This window comes from Cebus imitator, unplaced genomic scaffold (genome assembly GCF_001604975.1).
Source record: "Cebus imitator isolate Cc_AM_T3 unplaced genomic scaffold, Cebus_imitator-1.0 Scaffold17, whole genome shotgun sequence".
Lineage (NCBI taxonomy): Eukaryota > Metazoa > Chordata > Mammalia > Primates > Cebidae > Cebus > Cebus imitator.
In genome coordinates this window covers 7604490-7619788 of record NW_016107332.1, presented here as the reverse complement: position 1 = coordinate 7619788, position 15299 = coordinate 7604490, and the positions used below count along the sequence as shown (strand labels likewise).

General features: G+C 36.7%; 1 protein-coding gene across 1 annotated transcript in view; it reads left to right on the top strand.

Annotated features, from left to right (window-relative positions):
• The first annotated feature begins 896 nt into the window (after positions 1–896).
• ARSJ (arylsulfatase family member J) overlaps positions 897–15299 on the top strand; it is an 83024-nt gene continuing 68621 nt past the window's right edge. The window contains exon 1 of the mRNA XM_017510572.2: positions 897–1705. Coding sequence (XP_017366061.1) covers positions 1302–1705 — 404 coding nt within the window. The 5' untranslated portion in view covers positions 897–1301. The remainder of the gene's footprint in view (positions 1706–15299) is intronic.

The window sequence follows — 15299 nt, the reverse complement described above, 5'->3', positions numbered from 1 at the left end:
CGAGTAAAGGAAAACCTGAAAAGGAAACTGGAAAGAGTGTCCTGCAAAATTTGTTTTTACTTTTGCTCCTTTCTCACTTCCTCCAGAAGCTTAAAAAGTTTGCAAGCGCTGCTTTCGCGATGGGAGACAGGGCTTTTCACCTACAGACCCAGGAAGAGAAGCGCCCGCTTCACCCTTCCCCGTTCGCGCCGCCGCCCTCTCCCCCTCACGGGGTGATGGGCAGGAGGCGACACTCTTGGGACGCGTTAGGGCAGGCGGATCCCCCGGAATCCCATCTGGCCCGAGCGGCGCGCAGCTCGCCCTCCTCTGCCCTGGCCATCCACCTCCCGGAAAAAGGAAAGATCGAGCCTCTAAACCGGCCTTTCCCCTCCCCCTCTTCCCGGGGAGCGAAGGCAGAAAGTACCGTTCTGTGATTCACTGGAGAGAAAAGAGGGAGGAGGCAAAAGAACTCGGAGTGCCAAAGCGAAATAAGTTAGCTGAGAAAACGCACGCAGCGCGCAGCGCCTCCGCCGGGTCCGTCAGCTCCGCGAAGACCAGGCGGGCTCCGCGCGGACCGGCCGCGGCTTTAGGGACCCGGCTTTGGCCTCCCCGCTCCCCAGCAGCCCGGAGAAGGGATTGCAGCCCGGAGTTTCTGCAGAGAAGCGGGTGGTTAGCGGTGGAGGGAGATCAGGAAACGGCTTTTTCCTCACTTCGCCGCCTGGTGAGTGTCGTGGAGATTGGCAAACGCCGAGGGAAGTACTGGGAAAAAATGGAGAGCCCTGGGAAAGTGGAGAAGGTGATCAGGAGGCCGGTCCACTGCGGCAGTGGATCTGCCCGATGACAGCCAGACGCGAAGGGTCCACTTCGTAGTTCTTCCCAGGTGTGGGGACCGCGGGACAGACGGCCGATCCCACCGCCCTCGCTCCCCAACGTCGAGGGCGCTCTGGCCAAGAAAAGTTCCTGTCCAGTGTGATTCTCAATTCCTTGAGTGATTTTTTTTTCTCCAGGCAACTTTTTGGTGAAGATATTAACTTTTTTTTTCTTGGTGGAGGCTGCTCAAGGGAGTGGAGAGGAGGAGAGAGTGAACTGTGCTGGAGAAGAGCGAGCTCTCCTTGTTTTTCCGAAGTCCCACCCATTAAGCCATCACTTTTGGAAGATTAAAGCTGTCTGACATGGTGACAGCCGAGAGGAGAGGAGGATTTCTTGCCAGGTGGAGAGTCTCCACCGTCTGTCGGGTGTACCCCTCCTGGATGCATGTGTGCGCCCGAAGCGACGTGGGGCGCGTGGTTCTCCGCGTGGAGTCTCACCTGGGACCCCAGTGAATGGCTCCTAGGGGCTGCGCGGGGCATCCGCCTCCGCCTCCGCCTTCTCCACAGGCCTGGGTCTGTCCTGGAAAGATGCTAGCTATGGGGGCCCTGGCAGGATTCTGGGTCCTCTGCCTCCTCACTTATGGTTACCTGTCCTGGGGCCAGGGCTTAGAAGAGGAGGAGGAAGGGGCCTTACTAGCTCAAGCTGGAGAGAGAGTAGAGCCCAGCACAACTTCCACCTCCCAACCCCATCTCATTTTCATCCTAGCGGATGATCAGGGATTTAGAGATGTGGGTTACCATGGATCTGAGATTAAAACACCCACTCTTGACAAGCTCGCTGCTGAAGGAGTTAAACTGGAGAACTACTATGTCCAGCCTATTTGCACACCATCCAGGAGTCAGTTTATTACTGGAAAGTAAGTGTTACTAATTCTTGTATTTATTCCTTGGAGAAATCTTAAGCATTTAATTCAGATCCAGCTTCTAATTTAAGGGAGTAACAGAAAGTATGGGGAACGACTGAATGAATGAATGATGTATGGTATTGGGTTATGGCGTTAAAATAGATACAATGTTAATGATCTTAATTTTCTAGTCACTAGTGTAGTCTAGTTTTCCTGTTACACAGAGCCAATTGTAAGTTTTTAAAGGAGATGAGAACGTATAAACACCCACCAATTAGATTTCCAGAAATGGTCTCCTATTCCAAATTGATTCTACTTCTGAGCATGCTCAGATTTTGTTTCAGATGTCATACTAGAATTCACACTCACCATCACTAATAAGAAAGATCAAAAAAAGTTTTGACACTTGATACATTCTTAAATCTAGAATTGAATGATCAGAGCCACAGATCCGTAACAGAGAGAAAAAGAGCCAATGAAACAGATATAGGGTAATGTAAAATATGACCAGTTTATGTATGACTGCTTGGGTCTTTGATGGGTCATTTTCTCTTACAAGATCACTAGTGAAAGCCATATTTAATTAGCAAAGCAGTTCTCAAAATGCAAGAAAATTCAATAGTAAGTGCTCAACAGGAATCAAACTTCCCAAACTTCATCTGCAGTTTTTTGCTGCTCTTCACAGGTCTGGGATTTTCTGACTAACCAACAGAAATCAGACTATTTAGACGCTTAAGTAAAGTGCTTTTCATATTGCCGCTTTGCTAAATAGCTAAATCTTTTACTTAAAGTGTTCACATATTTTCATATTTTTACTCTATCCTGTCAGAATATAGGCCACTGCAATTAATGTGGATGCACAAATTCAGCCTGTGGAATGAAGATAAACTAGGAGGGTCAGGGATAAGCTGGACAGAGGTAGAAGAAAAGCCTTAGCTGTTTGAATCTATGTCTTGTGATTTCAGTTGCAGGGCAGGGAACCCTTCCTTCATGAAGTTGTTTTTGGAATTGAATCCTATAAAAGTAGCCAGTATCCATTGGAAAATTAAGACTATTTTGTAAGAATCTCTGTCTTGCAGAGACTTTTTCTTACAGCATGATTTCCACTGCTTAGCAAACGGTCAGAACTTAGTATCATTGCCAGAAAATGAAAAAATTATTATCCTTCCCTCTCCTGAGAAGGAGAAAAGTCTCACTGTACATCAGAGTCATTTTAAAGGTTAATTGTGGCATCAGAGAATCAAGGGTATTTGATATATATAAAAGAGCAGATTTTGGCTGGAAAATCATAAGTCCATCTGGTGGCCTGGAGGTCAAGTTCTTCATGTCTAATCTCAAACACCCTTATATTTGGCTCATGAAATAAATGTCTCACAAAGCTTCACTGGACATCCTCAACTAACTTACAGAATTTAGATTTACACAGATAGCCAACAGTGGTTGAAAATATGTAACTGAACTATATGAATTTATTTTTCACAATAAAGCATATGTTCAAGGCTTTTCACCAAACAAGAAAATTTGTTCTTAAACATTATCTTGCACTGAAACCATATGTAGGTTTTATCTTTTGGTCATTATGTTTACTTAATAAAATGAAACAGAAACTAAGCTGGAAATATTTCCTAATTTCTCTCTTTAGTCAAAGATTGACTCCTCTGTACTTTCAATGCAATCAGACTTCTGATGAATTTTTTCCCCATTAAAATTTTTTATTCAGTGCAACAGGTTGTATAACTGTTTTACAGACAAAAAGTACAAATAGCTACTGTGATTTGATTTTAATTTCTATTTGAATTAAAAATTTGAAGATCTTTTCACTTGCAATTCTCCTTTTAGACAAATTGCTGGAAAATTCCTTTAAATGAACACAGATGTAAGAAAGAAAGTGGTTATGGAAGCCCAGTTGTGGACTTAATATTAACCTATTTTTGCCTGAGGTTGCATTTTTTTTTTTTTTTATTTTTACAATCAGACCCTGGCGATCACCTTGAGCAGTAGGATATAAATAATTCCCACATGCTGAGGGTTCCAATAATGGAACACTAGGCATAAATGAGTTATTCATGCAGAGAATATGCCATTTATCCTCCCCATGAATACATGTCTATGCCTTCTGGATCTTCTAAATTAAAAAAGGAAGCAATAAAAAAACTGAAATGAACTAAACTATTTTAAGGGAAAATGGGTTATGTGAAATGTGACATGATTCAAATATCTTCACATGACAAAGAGTTTACATAATTGAAGCTGAAGCTACTTTTCCCACTATTAACAAAACAACACTCCCTTTATATTTTTCTGGAGTAAAAAATGTAAAAATCTATTTCCGTTTACTGCACGAATCTACAGCAAATTGCAGATTATTTTAATAATTTACATTATGCTAGTCTGGCAATATTGAATATCAGTCAGCCTGTCAATAAACATTCATTGGTACAGACCCCTACACTGGGGCTATGAAGAAGAAACAAGCAATTCCTAATCTCTGGAGAGTAGTTTTCAAATTGCTGTGTGCAAAAAACGTCAACCCAAATGCTAGTTAAAATGCAGATTTCTGGGCCCTTCAACTATGGTAAGTCGGGGGTTGACTCTAGAAATCAATAGTGATTTAATGAGTGTGTCAGATTATTATGATGACATTATCAAAAATAAATCAAGACTGTTATTATTAAATGTTTGCTACTGCTGAGCAGTCACTGTGTTCCAGGGTAACGCATTTTATATGCATTGTCTCATTTAATCCTTGCAACAACTTTATGTAGTTGCTATTGTTATACCCATTTTATATTGATGTGGCAACAGATTCCAAGAGGGGTAGTGATGCAGGGATTCTATGCACTGGCCTTTGAGAAACAGCATTCTAGGTGTTCACAGTTGTCCTGATAAGATAAAAGGTTGACTGGGTAAGTAGCTGCCTGTGTTTGATTTATTTCAAAGTAATTTACACACATTTTTTAAAAAGTTTTGCAAATAAATATGTGGATTAAAAACATCATTTTTTCTTAACAGAAAATATTGTGAAGGCCTCAAAAAAAATTATAAGTCTTGCAAAATGTAAATATGTTTATGCAGACTTTAGAGGAGGAAAGTTGACAATCTGAATTGAATTCATATCTTTGATAATAATTTTGTGTTTTTACTATTTTGTTACTCATTTATCCCACTTGAAATACCATGAAGATCACTGTTAACAAATGCAAAGGTAACTCAAATAATGTTTATATCTAATAGGATACTTGATAAATCCACTGTGCTTAAAACAACCCACTACCCAACTGCTATCCTCACTAAGGATAATCACTCACCCAATTTCCTATGCCTTAAATTAATTTTGCTTGGTTCTGAACTTTACACAAATGGAATTACAGAGAGGGTACCCTTCTATGTCTAGCTTCTTTTAGCATGATATTTGTAAGATTTTTCCATGTTGTTGCCTGTAGTTATAATTTATTCTCTGTCATTGAATAGTGTTCCTTTGTATAAGCATATTATAATTTATTTACCCATCCTACTGTTAATAGACATTTGGGTTGTTTTCAATGTTGGGTTATTATGAACAGTGCTACCATAAAAATACTTGTATATGTTTTTGGGTGAACATAGGTATGCATTTCTCTTGGATGTCTGTCAAGAAGTGGAAATCCTGGGTTAATGGGATGTGTATGTTTAGTTTTGGTAGATAATGCTTAAGTTTCCCAAAGTGATTCTACCAGTTTATACTCTCACCAGTAATCACATGGGAAGTTCTACTTGCTTCACATCATTGCCAACATTTAGTATTATCTTTTCTCATTTCAGTCAGTCTGGTCATTATGCACTGCTACATCATTATGGTTTAAATTTGCATTTTCTGGACAACTAATAAAGTTGAGCATCTTTTCACATTTGTATGGACCAATTTTATGTCCTCTTTAAAGAGATATTTATTCAAGTATTTTGCCAATTTTTTTCTTTAGATGATTGTTTTTGCCTTATTAATTTGTGGCAGTTATTTATATATTCCATTAGTTTGTTAGATATTAGTATTGCAAATCTCTTTTCCCATACTGTGGCTTGCTTCTTCACTCTCCTCAAAAGTGTTTTGGTATTTTAGTGTTTTTGTTTGTTTTGTTTGTTTGTTGTTTTACTGGTTTTGGGGTGTTTGGGTTTTTTTAGTGGTTTCTTGGTTTTGTTTTTGATTTTTTAATTAACAGGAGGTTTTAATTTTCTTGTAATCCACATTATAATATTTTTCTTTTTATGTCCTATTTAAGATATTCTCCCTACCCCAAAATCATGGCCATGGTCTTTTTCCCCTAAGAGTTTTACTGTTTTGTTTTTATATTTAGATTACAATTTATCTGAAATTAATTTTTAGTATGGTGTAAATGAGAGTTCAGGATTAGTTTTTCCATGTGTATATCCATTTGACCCACACTGTTTATTAAAAAGACCATACCATCTCCATTACACTGCAGCATCACCTTTTCACATATCAGATGAATGCTCATGTTTGGTCTGTTTCCGCAGTATTCCATTCCAGTTCTCATTGTTCTTGTTGTCTATTCGTTGTGTCAATGCTATGTTCTCTTAACTACTACAGCTTTATAATAAATATTAATATCTTGAATGTAAATCCTCCTGCTTGTTCTTCAAAATTGCTTCAGCTATTTTTTTACCAGTTCATTAATCTTCATAGGAAAGAAGAAAGAGCATAGATGTACAGATGCAAATAGCTTGGAAGATTTGGTTTTCAGATTCTGAAGTAGTTTTTTTTTTAATTATCCTACTTTCTAAGTAAAATAGCAAATGAGGAAATTAGTTGAGAATGAAGATCTGAAGGTTTAACGAGAGGGAGAGATACAAACTATCTGCTAGGAGAGTGAAAAAGTGAATTGGGTAAAGAAATGAAGTAAAAATACTGGGCAGTAATGAGAGCCCACTTGAGATTTGTGGTCATAAATTTTAACAGACACCAGACATTTTTGTTTGTTTTTCTCCCACCCTGTTCTGGTTCTTGTGTGCAGAAGTACAGTTGAAGAGATGGAATTAACTAGGTTTTGGGATTTGCCAAATGAATAGCGTGGTGGATCGTGGACTCTGAGCTTTGCAAAGAAAGGAGGAATAATATGGGGGTGTATTTTCTCTTAAAACGTGCTGGAGTTAATAAATTAACTATCTGGATGCAGTTGAAGTGATAACATTACAGTAAACTTGGAAAGCCCAAAAAACATATAATAGTGATTGGGAAGGAGTATTCATGGGATCAAAATTTAGTTATATAGTACATGTTTTGAAAATTATAGGATAATGAGTGCTAAGGTCAGATGGAAGAAAACATCTTTGGAAGTAAGGAAGGCAAAGTATTTGAAGGACAGAGTGTTGAATAATCACCACCATGGTTATCCATTGAGACATCATTGAGAACAAAAAGAAATAGTAGCAAAGAGGACAGTGAGCCAATGCTGGGATCATCTATGAATGAGGGGTCAGGTTCCGGAAAGGCCTGAAATTGGACAAAGGACTTTAACAGGAAAGATAATGAGTCTATTGTCTATTGCCTTACTTTTCAAAGGAGTTGAGCTTTTAAAGGGAGACAAGAGCCAAGATTGTCTAGAAGTGCCAGTGAGAAACTGAGAGGGCACTCATACTGCTCCAGGCTTTATTAATATTGGGATATAAGTAAAAGCCCAGCCCAACTTGAAAGTATGGCAGGGACAGCCAGGAGTCAATTACAGCAAAAAGGTACAGGGACTGTCCAAGGAAGAGATGAGGTTAAAGAGGATTTTGCTTTGAGTCCAGACTGGACAACAACATAGTGAGACTCTGTCTCTGAAAAATAAAAATAATTAGCTGTGTGTGGTGGCATGCACTGGTAGTCCCAGCTACTAGGGAGGCTGAGATGAGAGGATTCCTTGAGTATTTCTTTTTCTACCTTCAAACTCTACTCCAAAGAAATGCATGATTCACAGTTTCTCAAGAACATCTTGACTTTCTCTCTTCTTTGGCTCATTGTGTTTTCACTCCTTGGATTTTACACCCTATCTCTCTCTGCCCAAATGCCAACCACTCATTAAGACTCACCTAAAATACCACTTCACTTACACAACTTTCCATGATTCCTTAGCCAGAAATAATTTATCTCAATGATGACCTTTCATATTTCTGTAACTGTCTCATTAGGCATGATTTTCCACTCCTTCACAGCTATTACTGAACCTCTTACTTCCCTTGCTGGTCCCCTGAGCAGCAAAGATGATTTATAATCTCCATAAATTCTCGCAGCACCCAATCCAGTGCTTTGTACTAATAGGCACTAAGTAAATGTGTGAAGAATGAATGAATCAATGAATAAATGATTATTTACTTCCCCCTGGCAGGCAATGTGATGGAGAAGAAATAGCATAGAATTTTTAATAAGGAAACCTGAGTTACAGTGCTGACTCAACAAATTAGTGACTGAATAAATTTTTTAATATTTCTAAGATGTATTGTTTTTATATATAGAATTGTAGCAATGATATTATTTACTTACCAATCTTAAAAGTTATCCTGCTCTTCAACTGACATAACATACATGAAAGTACTTTGAGAATTTTACATATTATGTAATTTTAAAATAAATATTCTTTTAAATTTAGAGTTATGTCTCCATAATTTTAAGTATATATAAACCTTACTAGAACTGGCTTTATTCTTTCTTCCAATTTCAATCTGTTGATTAAAGAAAAGGTTTGAAATTAAACCCCATATATTTTAATTTTAATATATTTTATCTGGTAAGGTACTCTACATGATACTGTTAGTTCTGAGATGTCGAGGTGACTGGGGTGTAATTTTTAAAGTCTCTGCACTGGCAAACTGTTTTAGTTGTTGTTGGTTGTCATGCTTGGCAGAATCTATTGGAACCCTGCTAAGCCTGTCACAAGCCAGAGCAAATGTATATTTAAACATTGGTGTTAAAAGTATAACACTAAATAAGAAATTGAAAATAGGGTAATGGAAAGGCCAGTGATTAATTACTTCAAATTCTTTCAACCAACAAAAACGTCAAGACCTTTTATTGAGTATTCCAGCTTTGAATTCCAGCTCATCCCTGGGACTACCACTCGGAAGGTACACAATAGATTTGAATTAATATATTCTTTTAGGTTTCATAAGGAGTGGAACATCTGTGCTCTCTGATCACTATTTCAATAAACTCCTAAATGATTATATTGTTTACAGCATCTGAATCCACCTCTACAATAAGGCCTGAGTAAAATTCCTACAATAGTCCAAATCATGATACTTCCCTGATTAAAATTTTTAGAAGTTTCCACTACTTGGAGACTAACGCATAATTTTTAAGCATTCCATGTAAAGACCTTCAAAATCTGGTCTCTGCTAAGGTTCTGTTGCAATCTCCCCACAATTTCCCATGTAGATCTTCTTTGGATTATCAGTGCCAGAGTATTTGTACTTTCCCACAAGGGCTTCATCCCCATACCAGCCTGTTTCCTTCTAAGCATGGCTTCCATGCTAAAATGGTCTTCATTCTCCCCTGGGAAAACATCATTTCATCTTTCTAGACTCTCTAGCACCCTCATCCCCTCACCAGTGCTTTTCTGGCCATTCTCTCACCCCACCTCAGGCAAAGCCAAGTGCATTCTTCTCTGTTCCTACAGTCTTTTCTTTATGTTGCTGTTTCAGTTTTTATATTTACTTACCTCTTTCCTCTTAAACTTTAAATGTACAAGAATACACTAAATTATAAACTTCATTCACATAGTCTAATTTTTAAAAACAAAAGAACTTATGTGACATCAGCCATATAACTTTAACAATCAGTTTTCTCATAGAAAAATGGGGATGATCATTATACTACCTCATGGGGTTTATTATGAGGATTAATTAGGATTGTGTACCTGAAGCATTTAGAACAGGGCCTGCCATATAGAAATCCATATAACCTTGATAATATGGGTTACTTCCAGGTTGGAAAACTTTAAGTTAGACCATAAATATTTAATGAATGTTTGCTGATAAGCAGATTTTCAATAAACATTTATGCAGTAATTAAACCAAGTGAAAAGCTCTAAGTGAAAAAACATTCAAAAATTATGTTAAGTGTTTTATGACTGACATTGAAAATGTCGGAATGACATTTTATATTCATTCTGAATTTTAGGAGCTTTCATATTTTTCATCTGTTAGTACAATAGCTTAAAATTTAAGAGGAATGTTTTGATTTAAAAATTGTTAACGTCATATCACCATTGCTCATCAATTGAGATATGATGCCAAGTTTGATAGAGTTGGAGGAACATACGTATTCAGATTGGAAGCAACCCCTAATAATTGTTCAAGTATAATTTAAAATTTTCTCATATTCAGATAAAGCAGTTAGGTTAAGTGGAATTTATTTGAAAAGCAGTAGGCATAGGATTGATACCTATGTCTAAACCCCAGCTCTACAGTTCAAGTGAAATCTTAGGTTATTTAAAGCCTATAGATCTTCTTAATCAAATGAGAGTAGTAGGAATTTAACAGACCATTCTTTCTGGTATGTGTATCTTATTAAATAAGACCATATGGGTGAAAATACATAGAGAATTACCTGACATATAATAAATGCTCAATACATTCTTAGTTTTAGATTTAATGGAATTTTCAGTGAATTTATTTTGAATATGAATGAAAAAATATTTCCAAAGTCTCAACTACTCCTATAAATTTTGTTCCAAATGGGCATATATAGAATCCATATCAGAAATGACAGCATACCTATGAACCTTTTAGGTTTACCCTGTGTAAGCTTTGCACACTTTTTCTTGGTTATAATAAGATGTGGCAGCCAACATAAAGTGATAGAATTTGTAGAGCTTAAAGATATATTGAATATTATTTTTCCCAAAACCTTCATTTTATAACAATAAATTATCTCTCCTAATTAATTGAATTGAATGAATAATAAAATTTCTCTATCATATCACCAACATCAAATCTACCAACCAACTGGGCCTCATAGGGAAACATGCCAGAAAATAATCACTAGGTCATTGTCCGCTTCCTGAAGAGATAACATAATATGCTTTTCTTGAAACCTGGTTGTTCTCAAGCTTGGTAGAGAGGGTAACAACCAGCCATGGATGATAAAGAAGCTATGGAAACTGACTTAAAGCCTGTAGATCTTTTTTTTTTTTTGAGATGGAGTTTCCCTCTTGTTACCCAGGCTGGAGTGCAATGGCTCGATCTCAGCTCACAGCAACCTCCGCCTCCTGGGTTCAAGTAATTCTCCTGCCTCAGCCTCCCGAGTAGCTGGGACTACAGGCGCATGCCACCATGCCCAGCTAATTTTTGTATTTTTAGTAGAGACAGGGTTTCACCTTGTTGACCAGGATGGTCTTGATCTCTTGACCTTGTGATCCACCCGCCTCGGCCTCCCAAAGTACTAGGATTATAGGCGCGAGAGATCTTCTTAATCTANTGACCAGGATGGTCTTGATCTCTTGACCTTGTGATCCACCCGCCTCGGCCTCCCAAAGTACTAGGATTATAGGCGCGAGAGATCTTCTTAATCTAACAAGAGTGCTGAATTTTTCCACGCACAAAGCCCAAACGTACTTGATAGGCATGGTTTGGCAATATTCAGTGCCCAAGAAGGTCCAGCCAGCAGATGGACACAGCAGCAAGAATTTGGGTGGCAACCAACACTTAATTAAATTAAATTCATAATGACAAATCTAAAATAGGCACTAAAAATGCCAGTAGTCTTTTGTTACTTTCCTATGTGTCCCATGCTTCAGATCTACCATTTCCAAATTTTTCATCTCCTCAAACTGCTAATATCCTTTCATCAGCTCATTACCTTGTTTCTAAATTCCATTGAAAATTAGAAGCAATAATAAATTAGCCCTTTCATTACCAACACCAAATTTACCAACTTCCCAGCATTGGCAGCACATGTGCTACCTCTCTTTTCCAGAAGACATTGAGGCACATGCATTAGTCAAAGACCTATACCTTCCCAAGACACTTTTTTCCTCCTCTAGGACTTAGTTTTCACAATTTTACATTCTTTCTTTGTCATTTTTAAAAACCTCTACTAAAGCATTTCTACCATCACATAAATAAGTTTAAGTTTCTTCTATCCAAAAACAAATCAAAACAAAGTGCACAATTTACTTGACTCAATTTTTCTGCACTTCTACCTAGAAAAACATTTATGAAAAACATATATACTAACTTCATTTCAATTTTTAACCTATAATATATTAATATGTACGGTAAATTTGATGCCATGCCTGTACTATATTAACTCATATCTACTATAAATATACTATAATTAAAAATTTTTTAATAAATTTATAATTTATTAGAAATTTATTTAAAATATTTTCCCTAATCTTGAATATGAAACGAAAGAATTTTTACATTGTTTTATCAGACTTTTAAAAATTATCTTTGGGGTTGAACATTATGAGGTTAAAGACTGTGTTATATCCTTTGAACACACCAGGTTCTTGCACAGGATAAGGCCATAATGAATGTATGTGAACAGAGTGATTCAGACTCAAATTAAAATTTAATTTGGTTTAGATATTTTTAAAATACTTGAATATATAAACTTGAACACTTGAAATCAATGTTTTAATTTGCTCCTAGTTTGGCTGTCTCTTTAACTCTATAGTTTAATCATACATTTTTCCTAACTAAAAGATTTAGTTGAGCATAAAATCTTGTTAATGGCAATTTAACATTTATTTGGCATATATGTGCTAAGGAATATATCTTACGTACATTACCCTCTAATATATACTCTTAGTATATCTATCTCTAAAAAATATATCTATCTCTCTATATATGTATATCTACATCTGTATCTCTTTTATATATCCTACAAATCTCATAACTCTAGAGTAATTATTATCCACATTTTATATTTGAAGAAATCAAGCTCAGAGAAGTAAGGTCTTGTCCAAGGTCCCATGTAAGTAATGAAGCTAGGATTCCAACTCCAACACTATGATTTTTCCACGAAATTATTCAGATGGCTGACAGGATGGGTTTTTTGTCTCTGCCCAGCTTTCTTTGGAGTAGAAATCAATAAATATCTTGTTTTCAAACTAAAGCAACCCCAGCCTAAGGAGATATAGTTCTTCTAAAAACCAGAAACTCATTTTCAAAGTGCTTTCTCAGACAGTTTTGGGTTGGTGGAAGAAGTTCTTGTTTTTTATTTGTTTCATATATAAATTAATGATGTCAATATTACCTTTCAGAATTTCTAAGAATACTTAACCTATTTATCAAACTATGCTTTCTCTTATTGAGAGATGAAATGAAGAGCTTAAATATTCATTAACTGTAGATGCCACAAGGCACTTAAAGTACAATCCAGTTCTATTTTTGTTACTGTGTTTTGAAGTAACAACTGTCTAATTCCTATACAATCTGTTGTTTAAATTTGATTGTGAAAAGTTTTTATAATTTTTTCCACATATATTGTTGATCTAACAACCTCTCAAATATTAACAATTAGATATTTAGAACTGTAAGATGTATATAATAAAGCAATGTTTAAGAATCACAGAGATAACTTGTTAAAACATTATTCCTCTGGCCCTACCCTAATATTATTTCAGAAGGGCTAGGGCGGGGTCTTGGTTCTGCATTTCCGGTAAGTTCCCTGTGAAGGTGAAGTCGCTGGTCTGGGAACCATACTGAATAACACGGCAGTAGAGTTTTGATCTTTAATGATCCATGGTGATTTATTACCATCTTTGCCTCTTTTTTTTCTCCCCACCATTTATTTAACACCGGCTATATGCATATGACTATTTAATTTAAATGCTATCTTGGAAGAAAGTCAGTTGACTTGTGTTTTTCCTCCTATAATCTGAAATTGAAAGCTTGTTTAAGGTCTCATATAGTTGACTCTTGGAAGAAACATCTCTATTAATGTGTATCTGTTCTCCCATAAAATAAGTGACATAAAGATTCTTATTTTAGGCATAGTAATTGGTTCAAGAGCAAAAAGAAACTGAGAACTGAATAATGAGTTTCTGTGAAGTGAATCATGAAATTAAAGATACTAGGAGATGTAAACATTTGGGAGTATAGTTCTTTTTTGTGTTCTCCTTTTCTACCATGGTGCAAACTTGAAGAAAATGGATGCTTATTTCGGTGTGTTGCTTAAATTAGGAAGCTATGAATTTTATCTAGTTTTCATCAATTTCAGAGTATGTGCATATACAATATATCATAATTTTCTGAAGTATTATAGCCATCTTAGCTAGGGGATTCATCATTAATTACCTCTAAAAGGAAATTAGGTCAATTGGATCAATAGTCTGAGATTTGCTAAAATTAAAATAATTCAATGGTTTGTTTCCAAGAATAGAGCTTTTTAGATCTGTTTTTTTTTCTGTGTCTCTGAATGATTCCAGATGTCAAAATAATAAAACAAAAAAATTTTAAATAGTATTTAAGATCAATGTTAATACACTGGATTATGTCATTTAATCCTCACCTCAAACCCATGACATCGTTGAGTGTGTTTATTTCTCAATTATATAAAGGAAACTTCCAAGGTTAAATGCATACCTTTAGAAATTCCGAAAGGGAGTAAACTATTCAGTGACTAATTTGTAAACCTCGTGACACTCCATTAACAGCTAATGGTTCATTAAGGAATGGCCCTTGATTAAACTGGTGTCATTTTTATTTCCCTGAAATTCATCCATCATTCATTCATCCATTCATTCAATATTAAAAATCTACTCTTTGCCAGGTGCTGTTCTAGACACTGCTTATGTTTTGGCTTTGTTCCCACCCGAATCTCATCTTGAATTGTACTTCTCATAATATCTAAGTGTCCTGGGAGGGACCCAGAGGGAGGTGATTGAATCAGGGAGGTTTCCCTGCATGCTGCTGTTCTCATGATAGTGAGTGAATTATCAAGAGATCTGATGGTTTCATAGGGGCTTTTCCCCGCTTTTGCTTGGCACTTCTTCCTGCCATCATATGAAGAAGGATGTGTTTTCTTACCCTTCCACTGTAATTGTAAGTTTCCTGAGGCCTCCTTGGCCAGGTAGAACTGTGAGTCAATTAAACCTCTTTCCTTTATAAATTACCTAGTCTCGGGAAGTCCTTTATAACAACATGAGGATGGACTAATACACTGGGAAACGCATCAGCTGACAAACCTATAAAAATCCCTGTTTTCATGGTGTTTATATTCTAGTGCAAGGAGACACAAATAAGAAAACTATATGTTAGAGGATGACATGCTCTAAGAAAGAAGATAGGGCAGTAAAGAGGATTCGGAGTCATAGAGATTGAGAGGAAAATATAACAAAGGTCACAGAAGTCCTTGATAATAAGGGAGGCAAGAAAGGAAACATTGTATGTAGCTGCTCCAGGCAGAAAGAAGAGTGAATGCATATGTCTTACAAGAGGAGCACCCCTGGTATGTTCAAGTACCATTACAGGACAGACCCACTAAGCTAGTTCAGAGATAGAGCAGGAGAGTAAGAGGAAATGGGGTCTAAGCAGTTAAAGAAGAAATCACACTGCCACATGTTTACCTATGAAACAATCTTGCATGTTCTTCACATGTACCCCCAAACCTAAAATGTAATAA